At 33.8% G+C, this 14156-nt stretch overlaps 1 protein-coding gene across 3 annotated transcripts in view; it reads right to left on the bottom strand.

Moving 5' to 3' along the window:
* Nucleotides 1-14156, bottom strand: part of USP25 (ubiquitin specific peptidase 25) — a 144992-nt gene that overhangs the window by 44596 nt on the left and 86240 nt on the right. For 2 of the 3 annotated variants that reach the window (XM_036851646.1, XM_036851647.1), the window contains exons 10-15: nucleotides 11890-12038; nucleotides 6087-6214; nucleotides 5643-5738; nucleotides 4298-4459; nucleotides 3444-3670; nucleotides 980-1050 (exon numbers count right to left, since the gene is read on the bottom strand). In XM_036851646.1, the coding sequence (XP_036707541.1) occupies nucleotides 980-1050; nucleotides 3444-3670; nucleotides 4298-4459; nucleotides 5643-5738; nucleotides 6087-6214; nucleotides 11890-12038 (833 nt within the window). The remainder of the gene's footprint in view (nucleotides 1-979; nucleotides 1051-3443; nucleotides 3671-4297; nucleotides 4460-5642; nucleotides 5739-6086; nucleotides 6215-11889; nucleotides 12039-14156) is intronic. The other variant, XM_036851648.1, reaches the window with a different exon arrangement.

Below are 14156 nucleotides of genomic sequence, written 5' to 3'. Positions count from 1 at the left end.
ATTAAAGTTTTGAAAAAATTAAACTATGAAATAAAAGAAGGCAGGGGGCAGAGAGGATAAGCAAACTAAAGACATGTAAAACAGACAGGTATGTAAATAAGATGATTTTCAAAACTCTGGAAATATATTTGTCGATCTATTTAAGTTATTTCTTTCGAATAAAGAACTTATGATGAACACTTTTATATATAGCACATGATTTGTTTATATCTTCACAGTTATAAATTGATGGATGAGTTCAGCAAAATGGCTTATATAACAAGCCATTATATGAGCCTCAGAAGTTAAAATGTAACTGAGCCCTTTACCTTCTCCCATAATCTTTTATTTATTTATTTATTTGTTTGTTTGTTTGTTTATTTATTTTTGGCTGCGCGGGGTCTTTGTTGCTGCTCGCGGGCTTTCTCTAGTTGCGGTGAGTGGGGGGCTACTCTTCATGGCGGTGCGCGGGCTTCTCATTGCGGTGGCTTCTCTTGTGGCAGAGCATGGGCTCTAGGCGCGCGGGCTTCAGTAGTTGTGGCCCGCGGGCTTCAGTAGTTGTGGCCCACGGGCTCTAGAGCGCAGGCTCAGTAGTTGTGGCACATGGGCTTAGTTGCTCCGCAGCATGTAGGATCTTCCCAGCCCAGGGCTTCAACCCGTGTCCCCTGCATTGGCAGGCGGATTCTTAACCACTGCACCACCAGGGAAGCCCCACTCTCATAATCTTAATATCCTTAAACAACCATATAATTTTCCCATAGAAGTTTTTTAAAATGCTAAGGCCTTTTGGGAATTTTTGATAAATTTTATTATAAAAGAATAAAAAGGTAGGCAATAAATACAGTATGAGAATACAACTGAATGAGGAAAATATTAATATAAAAATCTTAAAGTTCAACAATTTTATAACAAAAAGTATGAGAATTATGATAAATAACATAGACAAATTAAAATATGTAAATAATTTTGATAATGCTTACTAGCTCAAAATTCAACTTACTTGGATCATAGATTTGTCAGAGTACATTAGTTCAATTGTGCGATGGATTCTAGATATGCTTTCCTGCAAATCTAAGGATAGAAGATGCCATTTAATGATTAATGATTAAATCTGTCCTACAAAATTATTTAGAGGCAGGGATGTTTCACAGTTATATTGCCTCTAATTGTTTTTTAAAAAGTGGAGACAACCTAAATATTTGTCAGTAGGGAAATGGTTAAATTATAGTATAACCACACTATACTATGAAGCTGTTAAAAAGAATCAGGAAAAAAACACCAAAGACTACAAAAGAAAATTAGGAACTTTAGACTAGGTAAAGGCCTTTTACAGCTTGTTAGAAAATCCAGTAACCATAAATGAAAAGACTCCCCAAATTTAAGAAAATCTATTATTATAGAAACAAAACAAAAACCAACATAAAGAAAATCAAATGACAAACTGGAAAAATATTATCTGCAGCATACAACTACAGGCAACAGGTTAATACCCATAACATTAAAGTTTCTATTAAGCAATAAGAGAAGGACAAATAGTTCAATATAAAAAATGGGCAAAGGTCACAAATTTATAGAAAAATAGAATTTCACTCATAATTAATGAAATGCAAATCAAGACACTGAAATACCATTTTCATTTCAACTATCAGACTACCACAAATTAAAAAGTGCCCAGAGCTAGGGAGAATACTGGGAAACAGGTTCTCTCACACAAAATTATTGGGAATGTAAACTGCCTCATTGTTTTGGGAGGGAAATTTTTAAATAGTCAAAATTTTAGGTATATACACTTTGGATCAGAAATGGCATTTTTAATATATTCAACTCAAAAAGTATGTTAATATGTATGCAGAAGGCCAGCTTTGTTGGTAGTTAGTAACAACATAGAAATTGAATAAATTATATCATATTCATATATTGGAATACTATGTAATAGTTTAAAAAATAATGCTAACAGCAAATATCATCAGGGATAAAAGAGAGAAAACAAATATTCCAAGGAAAATCTTTAATACTTGATGCATAGTATTATAGGTTCAAAACCTTATGACATGTCTCTCAAGTTCCTCTAACTTAAAATGGCCAGAAGTGGACTCATCATATTCCTACTTCCTCCCCCAAGGTGGGGGCCTGCTCCCCACCAGTTTGCTCATTTCCAAAGTGCATTCCATCTATGTAGTTATACATATCACTATGAGCAACTAAGGGAATCATCCCTGATCCCCCTCTCTCTCTCTCCTCCCTCTTGTCAATGACCCACATCAAAGAATATACCAAATTCATTTCTTTCCTCCCTCAATGCTACTACCTTGGTGTCAGAAGTTCTTAGCTTTCAGCCTTCTGAATGTAATCTTATGAAAACAAACACAATCTGCCAAGTCCAGTAGAAAATTATCCAACACCTAGCACAGTATTCAGGAAAAACTATGTGCTTAATTCATGTTTATAATGATTTCAAATACAAAAAATTTCCTTAGATATGAAAAATACTAAGGAAAATCTTTAGTTACTAATGCTAACTGTTAGTTGCCACCACACCCTATTTACTCCCTATTAAATTAGGACTGCTCTTTATTTCCATATTGTCTATAAAGCATCTAGTTGGGCATTTAAAATCTAACAAGTGATATTGTTTAGTACAAGTCCAACCTTTTGGTATAAAAAGAGTAACTCCTAGATTTTTTTTTCATAGATCAATAAAATTAGGATAAAATTAGGGAGCAATAATAGGTTATTATATTTTGACATGCAAGAAAAATTATGATAAAACTACCATAAAATATTAATATCACTTCATTTTAAGAAAAAGGAGATTTTAACAGCAGTAAAGTAGGAAGGAGATAATTTCAGAATAAAGGAGAGTTCCTTCCAAGCATGGACAGATGGCAACTTAACACTAACACACACACACACCCCACAGAGCACTGTCCTTACTTTTCTTATTTTACTACATGCCAGTTAAAACTCGTTATAGACTGGCACTGAGCTAATAGATCATATTTGGAAACCTACTAGAGCAGAATGAATATTAAAATTCACATTTCTAATTCTTCAACCTAAAGAAAACATTGTATCACTTGAACTCACTGCACAAACATCAAGGGAGGTACGTAACTGATTAAGTACAAAATCTGATGCTGTATGATGTTTCACCAATGGAGTACCTGTGAATACCAGTTTGATATAAATTTAGAGCACTAAACCAGAAAATCAGACCATCTGTTAGGTCATTAATTAGCTAAGTAATCCAGGGAAAATCTTTTGGTCTCTCTAAACCTGATATTAAGATCATAAAAAAGGAAGCCAACCTAGTTTATCTTACAGAAAACACTTTGTAGGGGGAAAAAAACCTTTATTAATATTTACATATGAAACCCATAATCCACAGGTGACTTCCCTTCTCAATTCTAACATTAATCATGTCCATCTGAGGTAGAGTAGCTCTGCTATGAGAAGCTTCTTACCTCTGGTGTCATTTTCTATTTCTGTCCTCCAGCGATGTAAACAGCTTTCTAGCACAGAGAGTTCCTCTTCTGTTATGTGCCTTGGTGCTGGATGCATGGGCAAATCTGGAGGTATCCGAGACTGAGTGAATGGTTTGTGTATTACTGATCTCGATGAAATGGCAGCTATTGATACGGGTGATGTGCTTGGCAGTTCTGAAGAAGGAGCTCCCTGCTGGTCTGTTGTGCTGTATTTTTAAAGCACAGAATATTCATTATTAAACTTTTCAAGTTGAAGCTCTGGACAATGATTATGTGCCAAACAAATAGCATTAAATAGGCTTATAATTTCAAAAGGAAAAAGGTTTCTTAAAAAAAAAAACCCAGAAATACATGGATTAATCTAATAACCTAATGAGATTCTTAATATATGGAACTACATTACTATAAGGATAAAATTGGGGCTTTATAGTAGAAATGGCTTAATCATATTTATTTATACAAATCTTACATATACCAGAATTATAAAACCTTCCCTTGCTAATACTTAGCAGCTCACATTACAGAAAATTTTCTAATTTAACAGTAGTATTTTCATGGATGAAAGGTTGATACATATAACATACAACCTAAAGTATAATTCTGAATGGAAAAAAAGTATGATGAAAATTTCAATCCACAACCATAAAATCCATTGAAACAATGAAATAAGAAAGCCCCCAGAAGCATACAACCTTCTAAGTGAACGTCATCTTTTTAGTGTTCACTAAAATAAATCATAACATGCATTTTATAAAACCGTCTTTAAAGGCATCAATTATATTATTACGTAATACAGTAACACAGCTGTCTCTTCTATCAAGAAAACTTTTTACCTTGGTAATGTCTGTGATGGTACAGAACCACTAGATGGGGAACTAGCATCAATATCATCAACAGGAGAAGTGCAAACAGGTTTACTTGAGGCAAATTCCAACGCATACTGCAGAACATCCACCAAGGGGAATCGTTTGGGACCCGAACCATAGCTTAAATACCTGTTAACCATAAAATGTATGAATGCTTTCATTTGTGTATAAAGCACATTTGGTTTTTTTTTCAATAATTGTTATAAAACATAATAAAAACATTTCAATAAATATTCCTCAACAATGAAATTAATTTTGCTTTCAAATGAAGACGGTAAAACTAAATATACACTCAAGAAATAAATTAAATGTTCTCCAAAGGAACGCAAAACCAAAGCTGGTTAAGACTGAATGTGTGTATATACTGTTATAAATTTTAGATGCTGCTCTAAGTTGTAACCCAATAGTAAAACGAAAACTGACATTTCCATCTCCTGAGACTTTTATTTTTAGATCTGTTATCTGGTCTCAAGATGGTGACAAATATTATCCTCCCACCGTTTTCGTCTGATTATTTTTCAATATGATTACTGATACCTTTTAAGAATTAAAACTATTGAAAAATAACATTATTTTGTACAAAAAGTTGTAGGCTATTAACTTTCAAATTAATACTAAAACAAAGGAACACAGATTAGATCAGAGGTTGCAAACTGGGATCTTTCAGACCACATTTCAGCCTGTAGACTTTTGTCTGAACTACAGAATATTTCATACTCTAGATTCTGGCTTCTTCGGGAAACAATGCGAAGCTATAGACAACAGGAAGATGATGGTCACGCGTGGCACCGCCTACTAGTGCCGACAGCAGCCACCCTCTCCCCACAGGGATGTGCTCTCTGACTCCCTCTGCCCACCAGCTCACGCTTGACTTGCTTCCCCCCTTCTTTATAAAGCCTCCATGAGCCTCTCGTAGGCATCTGAGCTTTTATCTTCTGTGTTAAGGAGAAAAACTCAGTTACCGTTCGTTTTAAGGGAAATCTCAAGAGTAATATTTAGTCTCACACAAGAAGAAATCTCAATCATAGATTAGTTTAACTTTACATCTATTTTTAGTACCATGCGTGTTACCTCTTGATGGTAGGAATATTTAATTTTAAACAATAAAATCACCTTCTAATGCCAACTCTGAATTATTTTAGTCTCTAACGAAACTCAAGCCTAAACTATTCAAGCAAAATATCAATCCAGGATGATTATTTACTCCTAGAATCACAAATCATTCAAAGCAAATTTTAAATTAAAGCTCTAGATAGTCACTAAAAATATGACTTCCTATAGTTAGCTCATAATTTCACAAAAGTTTCAATACCTTTCAAGTCTCTGTTGCAATACTGTGAGGTAATCTTTTAGTCTCTTGATCTCTTCCCTCTTAATTCTTGTTATTTCTCTGTTTCTGTGCATGTATCTATCAGGAAAAAGAAATACAGCAATTATTAGTATTTTCAAATATAGAAGTAGACACAATATTAAGTCTAGCCATCACCACAGAAGATCAACTCATCCAAAATTTTATAATAAAACATCATACAGACAATACAAATTAGTATTTTTCCTTATAACATTATTCCCAGTAACTATACTTTTCTAAATAAAAAGAGAACTCCATTTTCCTTGACAAATAGTAGTAGATACATTATGCAAAAAGTAAAAATTATTTTAAGGAAATTAAGCAAAAATTTTCTCTAAGCACAATAATTCTTCACTGGATACTGAACTGTTTCAAAACTAAGTCATGCTGTATACCAAACCATACCTGTCCAGATATAAAACTTGAGGAAATTCCAATTTGTTGTGAATTTTTTCTGGTCTTCCCAATGCCTGATTAAATTCAAATCTTGACAATTCAAACGTTAACACAGGTGGTAGTTCGGTAAACCAATGCTGAAAGAAAGCAATAACAAAACCCCTTAATATCACGTTTCTGTTTTCTCCATTGCAATTTTAGGCACAGGATGTTGGTTAGCAGTGGCATTTTTATATGCATCATCATAATGCTAACATCACAAATAATTGATTGGGTATGCAATTTAGTTAAAACTGAACTTCCTCCTAAAAGTTTTTCACACCTTTTGAAAATTCCAATGGGGTAACACACAACCAGGAAAGAGAAAAATCTTCTAATGACTCTCCTTCTTCAATGATTAATTCTTTACATTAGAATTTCTAACCCAAAGAGAAAGACACTGAATAAAAGTATGGCTTAGTATCTCAAGTTTTCTGGCTTCTTCAATATTATGTCACAATTACTACCAGGAATGGCACATATACTTAATACAATCAACCACGCTGTCAAAAACCTGTGACAAAGTAACATGTAAGAGGTAGTACACTAAAGAAAAAAAATATTTTATAGCATAAATGATCACAATTCTCATGCTAAAACTAGAAACTGATACTTTCCTGTTTTAAATTTCATGTTCCCACTGGAATTTTGACAAATTTGAGAAAAAGATCTATCATTAGCAAACAGAGTTTATACTGATGATAACTACATTTAATATTTTTAAAAATGACTAGTGCTTAAAGAATTGAATGCCTCACTGCTATCAGGCAACTCCTCCACACACTTTGGCAACTGTTCAGTTAAGCGTGAAATGCAACAAAACTTCAAAATTATTTCAATAAACAGATTCAAGCTTTACATAAACCTTATTTATTTAAAGAGGAAGAAAAAGGAACAAACTTGTGAATTAACAAATACAGAAGTATAAAATAATGTAACAAGTATTTCTAAAGTGCTTATTTTAAGCCGTGCAATGTACTTCTGTAAAAAGAAACTGTTGTATACTATATCGTGTATGGTATTTTTAAGTGCCACAAAAATGTCACCACATAAATGTCAATAAGCTAAGAGTATGCTAATTTAAATTCAAACGTTCAAGAAAAAGAAAAGCAGAAATGTGGCACATGTGGCAAACTGAATATGATCTTGAAAGTTGCTACTTTTCTGTAAATAAAATCAATAAAAATAAATGGTTATTAAAAACTATTTCTCCCTCCAAAAATGCTAATGATTACCTGAATTGAGATTTCCTGAGTTGGATTTGGTTTACCTTTTACTAAAAGTTGAAGTTTAAGGAATTTGCTTTATGGATATTACCTGAAACTGACTAGAGAAAGTAATGGAAGATCTAATATTAGAAACATCTCTTAAGTTTTAAAATTTCTTGAGCAAAGTTTGCTTATTTGCTTTGTTCTCCCACGGCATTGGAAAGAATTTTTTTTAGTTAGCTTTAATCCATACCTAAAATTACTATTAAGAATTAAAATATACCCCACACATATCACAAGGAAAACGCCTGATGCCTTTGGATGATATTCTCTATTCCATTTTATAATACCCAAACAAGTAGATTTCAAGTACTATTACCTTCATTTTTTTCTTGCAATGCTTTAAATGTTACTATTTAAAAATAAATCTAAGTATTAACTTTAAATAGTTAACATACTTTAATTCATGGGAACCTACAATGGCCAACAGAAATGAAATGACCCAAATTGGCGGTATGCTTCTCTGTAAGCCATAAATAGTCCAGGAAATAGGTTCCATATCTTATGAAAGAATGTTCATAATATACTATGTAATATGTCTCTGTGTGGATCTGTTTCCTCCAACAGCGGTGACAGTTTATTCCTACTACAGGAGTGGAAGGATTTCACTTTTTCATGATAATGCTGATCAGGACAAGAGATAGCCAGACCATTCCCTAAATTCATTTACAAAAGTACTGTGGGTATGTCCAGCTCTGTGATTTTTAGATCATACGTACAGCAGGACATAAGTAGAATTTCAAATAATAGAAAACAATGAGACTTTTTTCTTTCAAAATATTTTTCCATTCAGTGAAACTCTATACTTTATCCCTAATCTAACCGGTATGCCATGCTGTGAGACACAGGTCATTAAAGGTAAAAATGATGCTTAGGGGCTTCCCTGGTGGCGCAGTGGTTGAGAATCTGCCTGCCAATGCAGGGGACACGGGTTCGAGCCCTGGTCCGGGAAGATCCCACATGCCGCGGAGCAACTGGGCCCGTGTGCCACAACTGCTGAGCCTGCGCGTCTGGAGCCTGTGCTCCGCAACAAGAGAGGCCGTGACAGTGAGAGGCCCGCGCACCGCGATGAAGAGTGGCCCCTGCTCGCCGCAACTAGAGAAAGCCCTCGCACAGAAACGAAGACCCAACACAGCCAAAAATAAATAAAATAAGTAAATAAATTTATATAAAAAAAAAAATGATGCTTACATTCTCCATATCTCAAAACACATATCATTATGATTACTATTATTATTACTACATTATAAAATGAACTGACAGGGGTAATAGATTTCTGCAGTTAATGAAAAAAGAACTTAGATAATCAGCAATGGCAACAGCAGTACTCCTGAATTTACTGTAAATATAAATCTGACCTGTTAAAATATTTTCTAGAGAGAATGTGGCCATTTTTATGAGTTAACAGCTGATTTTTCTATTAATATGTTTTAACTACCTTGCTTTTGGAAGATTACATGAATATGGGGGGGGGGGGAAGAACAAGAAAAAACAGACCTATCATTGCAAATTCCCCACAGAACACCAAACAAAGCTAGGATATAAACTAAGCACGAGAAGAGAAAACTTGCAATTCCAATTCAAAACTTAGTTTCAGTCATTTAATTGCCTTCACTCCTTTGCCCTATATATTTCCTATATAATATCTCCATATATCTAATATAGTATATGTAGGTATTATTTCTATAACTTAGTTTTTTAGTTAAAGCTCTGTAAAATTTCTCTCAGCACTTTGATTATAACTTGGTACAACTTTGTGAAGGGAAATTTGGCAGTACTTACATTTTTAAATGAGTATGCCCTGTGACCTAAAGATTCCACTCCTAACTATCCTTCATTCCTAAGTGCTCAAGGGTATTTACAGGAAGACATTCTTTGAAATAATTCTTTGTGCAACTACTATCTCACAGAAGAATTACAACAATTTAATTTTATAAATACAGGCTACACTGATACTATGCAGGTTCTAAATAGAATGATGTAAAGCTATATACTGACATGGAAGGATGCTCACAGTATACTGGTAAGTAAAAAAATGCAAGTCTCAGGACAGTATGAACAGACAAATACAATATTTGTATGTTCATAGCAATCGTCTAAAAGGATGTACATCATATTATTAGTAGTGAATACCCACACCAGAAGTGAGGTATTTACTCTTTGAAATTCTTTCTCTCCAATAGGCAATCAAAAAATAGCTCCAGGTTTCCTGGAGAGTATAACTCATCTACAAATGGCATACCATTTAATTAAAATTTAAAATTTATGATTTAGAAAAATATTTTGTAAGTAATTATCTTACATATAATCATTTTTAATTTATTCAGTTGCCTCTTGGTACATCATTACAGAAATGTAAACTCTTACAGGCCACTGGATGTTTTAACATAAGCAATTCTGGAGACTAGAGATCTTCCTATATTAGTTGGCCACAGCTATTTCAGCAAAAAAAAAAAAAAAAAAAAGAGATGTTTTCTGTATCAAAGTAAAATCAATAATTTTTATTAAATAATAGTGTAAGAGATAAAAGGTATTAACATCGGGGATTATGCCAATTTAGAAACAAGCCTAAAATGCTACTCATTGGTCTTTATAGAGAAACAAAATAGCTTTTCTGAAGGACATAATGAAATAAGACTATAATTTAAGGGTGTTACTAAAAACTTTTAAGATATTCTGCTCTAGTTGGTGACAGTCACTTAAACCAGGCTGAATTATTATTGAAACTACTGTGTTCAGCAAATCTAGGCAACTGGTACTAGGAATCACAGGTAATCAAATTTGCTATTATTCAGACTGCTTAGAAACTGAATTCAGAGATGACAACAAACCATTGTGTATCTTAGGTTAGATGGGAAAACCTAGGCAGAAAATATATATAGTAGTATAGGGTATTCAGAGTATGAAGCCAAAGACAGAGGACAAACTAGATTTTTTTAAAAATAAATAATGACAATCAGAGTCAACGTAAGAAAAACATTTTTAAAAGCTAGGAATATGTGAGAAAGATTATTTACCAATTGTTAAATTATTTAACAATAAACCATAGTGTGTTTCATTTATAAGCTACTTTGACAATGTGAGGAAAATGCCATCCCTTTTTTCCCTGCCCAAACCCATCATTCTTTTATTTAATAGGAAACAGATCGCACTTTATGGGGCTCTGCTCACTTGTTCCATTCTGGGATCCTTGGAAAGTCCCAATCTTTACAGATTTGTTTCCCAATTAATAAAATAAATAAGCTTAATTTAAGTATTCTTAATTAAAGGTCTATATCAGAGTCATCTGTGGAGCTCTGGTGGCCATATACCATATCCCTACCCTAGATTCTGATTTGATAGCTTTGAAGTGAGGTCTAGGTATCTGTTGAGAATCATTGAAATAGATGCTCTGTGATGTAGAGAGAAAAACTATTTCAAATATTTTCTCTCTCTCACAAAAACAGCCAAAAAATAGTAAATATTATTTATTTCCTTTTTGTTTGAGTATGTGAGGGAAGAAGAGGAAATGAGGATGGCGTTAGAATTACATCTTTTTAAAAAAGCATACAACTCAAATAAAAGCAATTTATTCTGAAAAATACAAGAACCTAGTCCCTTTTTAGATAAACAGAGATGCCATCACTTAATATTTATTAAGTACCATTCAGAATAAAGACCTTGGAAACATTTTTAATATGACTGAGACATTTCATTCAGTCAGTCAATATGTATTACGTAATTTTATCTGCAGTCACCACACTGTCCTAGGGATACAGTAGTGAATGGCACAGATGAAGACCCCCACCCTCATGCATGGAGTTTACATCTAGACAGCTATCAGCAATTGCTTAATGATGGCTGATTTTGGCGCACATAATCTATCCTTTACTTTATTATTCTAGAAGAATATATGGATGGAAGGATATACAGATGGAGCTAGAGAGATGAATTGAGAGATGGAGATAGGTTATTAGACAGAGACCAGTGGAGACAGATAAATAGTTTTGTAATATATTTTTTTAATTCTTTCTTTCTTAAGAAAGCAAGTTTTTTCATCTGCCCTTCAGGCAATCACACAGTAATTTTACAAGAAAAGGAGTGTGGTGTTGCCTACTTGGGTGTGGACATATTCCAACAATATTTAATGTAAGTAACATATGTCTATATAAAATTCCACTCTAACATCAGTGTTTTTCTTCCTTACTTCCAGGACTAGCAATGCTGTAATGGCTGGTACCATGACTGAAAAGTCTTAAAAGACTGAACAGTGTCCTAAAGGAGGATTTTAACATCATATTTTGAGAAAAAATTTTAAATGAAAATTTAACTTAGATTATAGACTATATTGACTCTGCAGGTTTCCCAAATATGTATAAATTAAATTATGTATCATAATTAAATCCAAATACATTTTCTGAGTATGCTCTCAGTTATTAGTAGCTATATTCTTAGAGCCTTAAATTGCACTTCACAACATTTTAAGAAAGACCTGAAGGGAAGGGGAAAAAAGATGCTAAACTCACCTCTTGGCCGGACTTTCCTGAATTTTCTGAATGTAAAGACTCAATTTCTCCTTCAATCATGGCAGCTTCTAGGCACTCATGTAGATCTTTGAATCCATTGACCTGAAGTGGGTACTGACCAAACATTTCAGTATTTTCAAATTTTTTACCTATAAGAGGGGGGAAATTAATATTCCTCAATATGGCCTTTTAGCTACTAAAAGTAAATAGATGTATATAGTAATTATCTCCTGAACCTGAAAACTATAACTGTTTATGCTCCAGACAGTAGTAGTTGGTATAATTTTCCTATTGGTTTGTACATGTGCATATGTATATTCACATCCAGCTATGCTATAGATATTACACACCCCTATGTGTGTATGTATGTAATTATATACATGCATATGTAAGTACATATTATGTATATATGTATATAAACATACATATTTATATATATATGTTTATTCTTTTAAAAAGTACCTTCTAAGGGTAAGAGAGTGTGCTAACACTGAGAATATATATAGCAGTGCACAAAAGAGGTATGGTCTCTGAGCTTAGGAATCTCCTATCCTCTTCTGGAAAAAGACATTATACACATTAATTGTACATATAATTATGAACAAACAATTGTTTATTATTACAGATGTTATAAAAGGGGTGGTGAGACAGAGTGCTGTGAGAAGGTATAAAAACGGGGAACAAACTTAGTCTTTAGGGCTGGAGGGTGAAGCAGGGAAAACTTCCATAGCAAAATGACATTTATGCTGAGACTGTAAAGGTGAATGGGAGTTGGCCAGGCCAGAACGTCGGGGAGCCAGAGTATTCTTGGCCAAGCAACAGCACACGCAAAGACTTTCAGGCTGCAAAGAACTTGCTTGGCATGTTTTAACGAATTAAGGGAAGGAAAGTATAGTTTAAGGGAGCAAGACGGTGATGACAATGAAGAGTTAGGTGAGGGATGAAAATCAAATTCTTAACAAAGTCTAGTAGCCCTTGTTAAGAATTTTTTTCCAGTATATTCTGAATATAATGGAAAGTCACTGAATAATTAAATCTAGGAATAAGAGTCTCAGATTTATATCTCTGAAACATCCTTACGGTTTCTGTGTTAAGTAAGTGATAGACTGTTAGGAGACTATTATAGAATCTATCTAAAAATAAAGGTAGCATTGAATAGGGTGTTAGTAAAAGTGTATAAAAACAGATGAAATGACATACACACATTTATAAATATATACAAAAGGGAGCACCGACAGGACTTGATTGAATGGCTCATAGGCAGGATGGGGAATAGAAGAGACAGGAAGGTATCAAGAATGATACTCAGATTTTTAGCATGAACAACTGAATTGATTTTTATGTACTGAAAGGGGCACCAGTGAAGGAAGAGTAGAGGATTTTTTTTTTACTTTTGTTTTAAGGCAGCAGGGAAAATCATTGGTTTAGAATGGCCCATAAGATTTCAAGTTGAAAAGAGCTGGACATAAATAAGTCTGTAACTAAGACTGGTGTGAAGCTATAAATTGGAGAATTGCTAGCTTATTGGTAGCAGGAAATCAAGGAAGTGAATGAGACTGCCCAAGGAATTATCTGACAGAAAGAGGAAGAGGACCTAAGCTGATTCCCAAGGATCTCCTACCTTTAGATACAGGAAGAACTATAAATATAACTCATAAGAAGTACACACAGAGGCATGAGAAAGCCAAGATAATATGGTGTGATAGAAGCCAGAGAAGTGTTTTTAAGGAAAGAGTGGGAAAAAGGGGGAGGAGAGAGTGGAGTCAACAGCATTAATAGTTGATAAGAATTCAGTAAGAACTGAGAGTGATCCAATGGACTAACACACATGTAAGAAATCAATAACCTTAAAAAGACCCCTTTTAGAAGAGGTCTGGGGACAGAAAATGAAAGTGGGACAGGTAGAATAATTGGAGAGATAGCAGGTGAAAACAAACTTCTCACTTTAAAGGAGCTTATTTCTGAATAAGACTGACTGAAAAAGAGCATGTGAAGGGAGATTTTTTTAATTTTAAAGATGTGAAATACCAGAACATGTCTAAATATTGATGAGGAAGACACAGTGAAAGGAAGAAGCTAAAGGTACAGAAAAAAAGCAAGATAATGGACAGAATAAGGACTGAGTGAAAACATGAAAGGATGAGATTCTGAGCACATGTAATGAATAGCCATTGATATTAGACTAAATAATTCCACTATTACCTGGAGGGACAAATAAAAGAATGTGGTAGAGGTTGGAACGGATCCAAGTTGGGAAGCCTGAAGCT

Source organism: Balaenoptera musculus, chromosome 4, assembly GCF_009873245.2.
Source record: "Balaenoptera musculus isolate JJ_BM4_2016_0621 chromosome 4, mBalMus1.pri.v3, whole genome shotgun sequence".
NCBI lineage: Eukaryota > Metazoa > Chordata > Mammalia > Artiodactyla > Balaenopteridae > Balaenoptera > Balaenoptera musculus.
The sequence above is the reverse complement of the archived record's forward strand: the minus strand, read 5'-3'. Positions and strand labels throughout refer to the sequence as shown.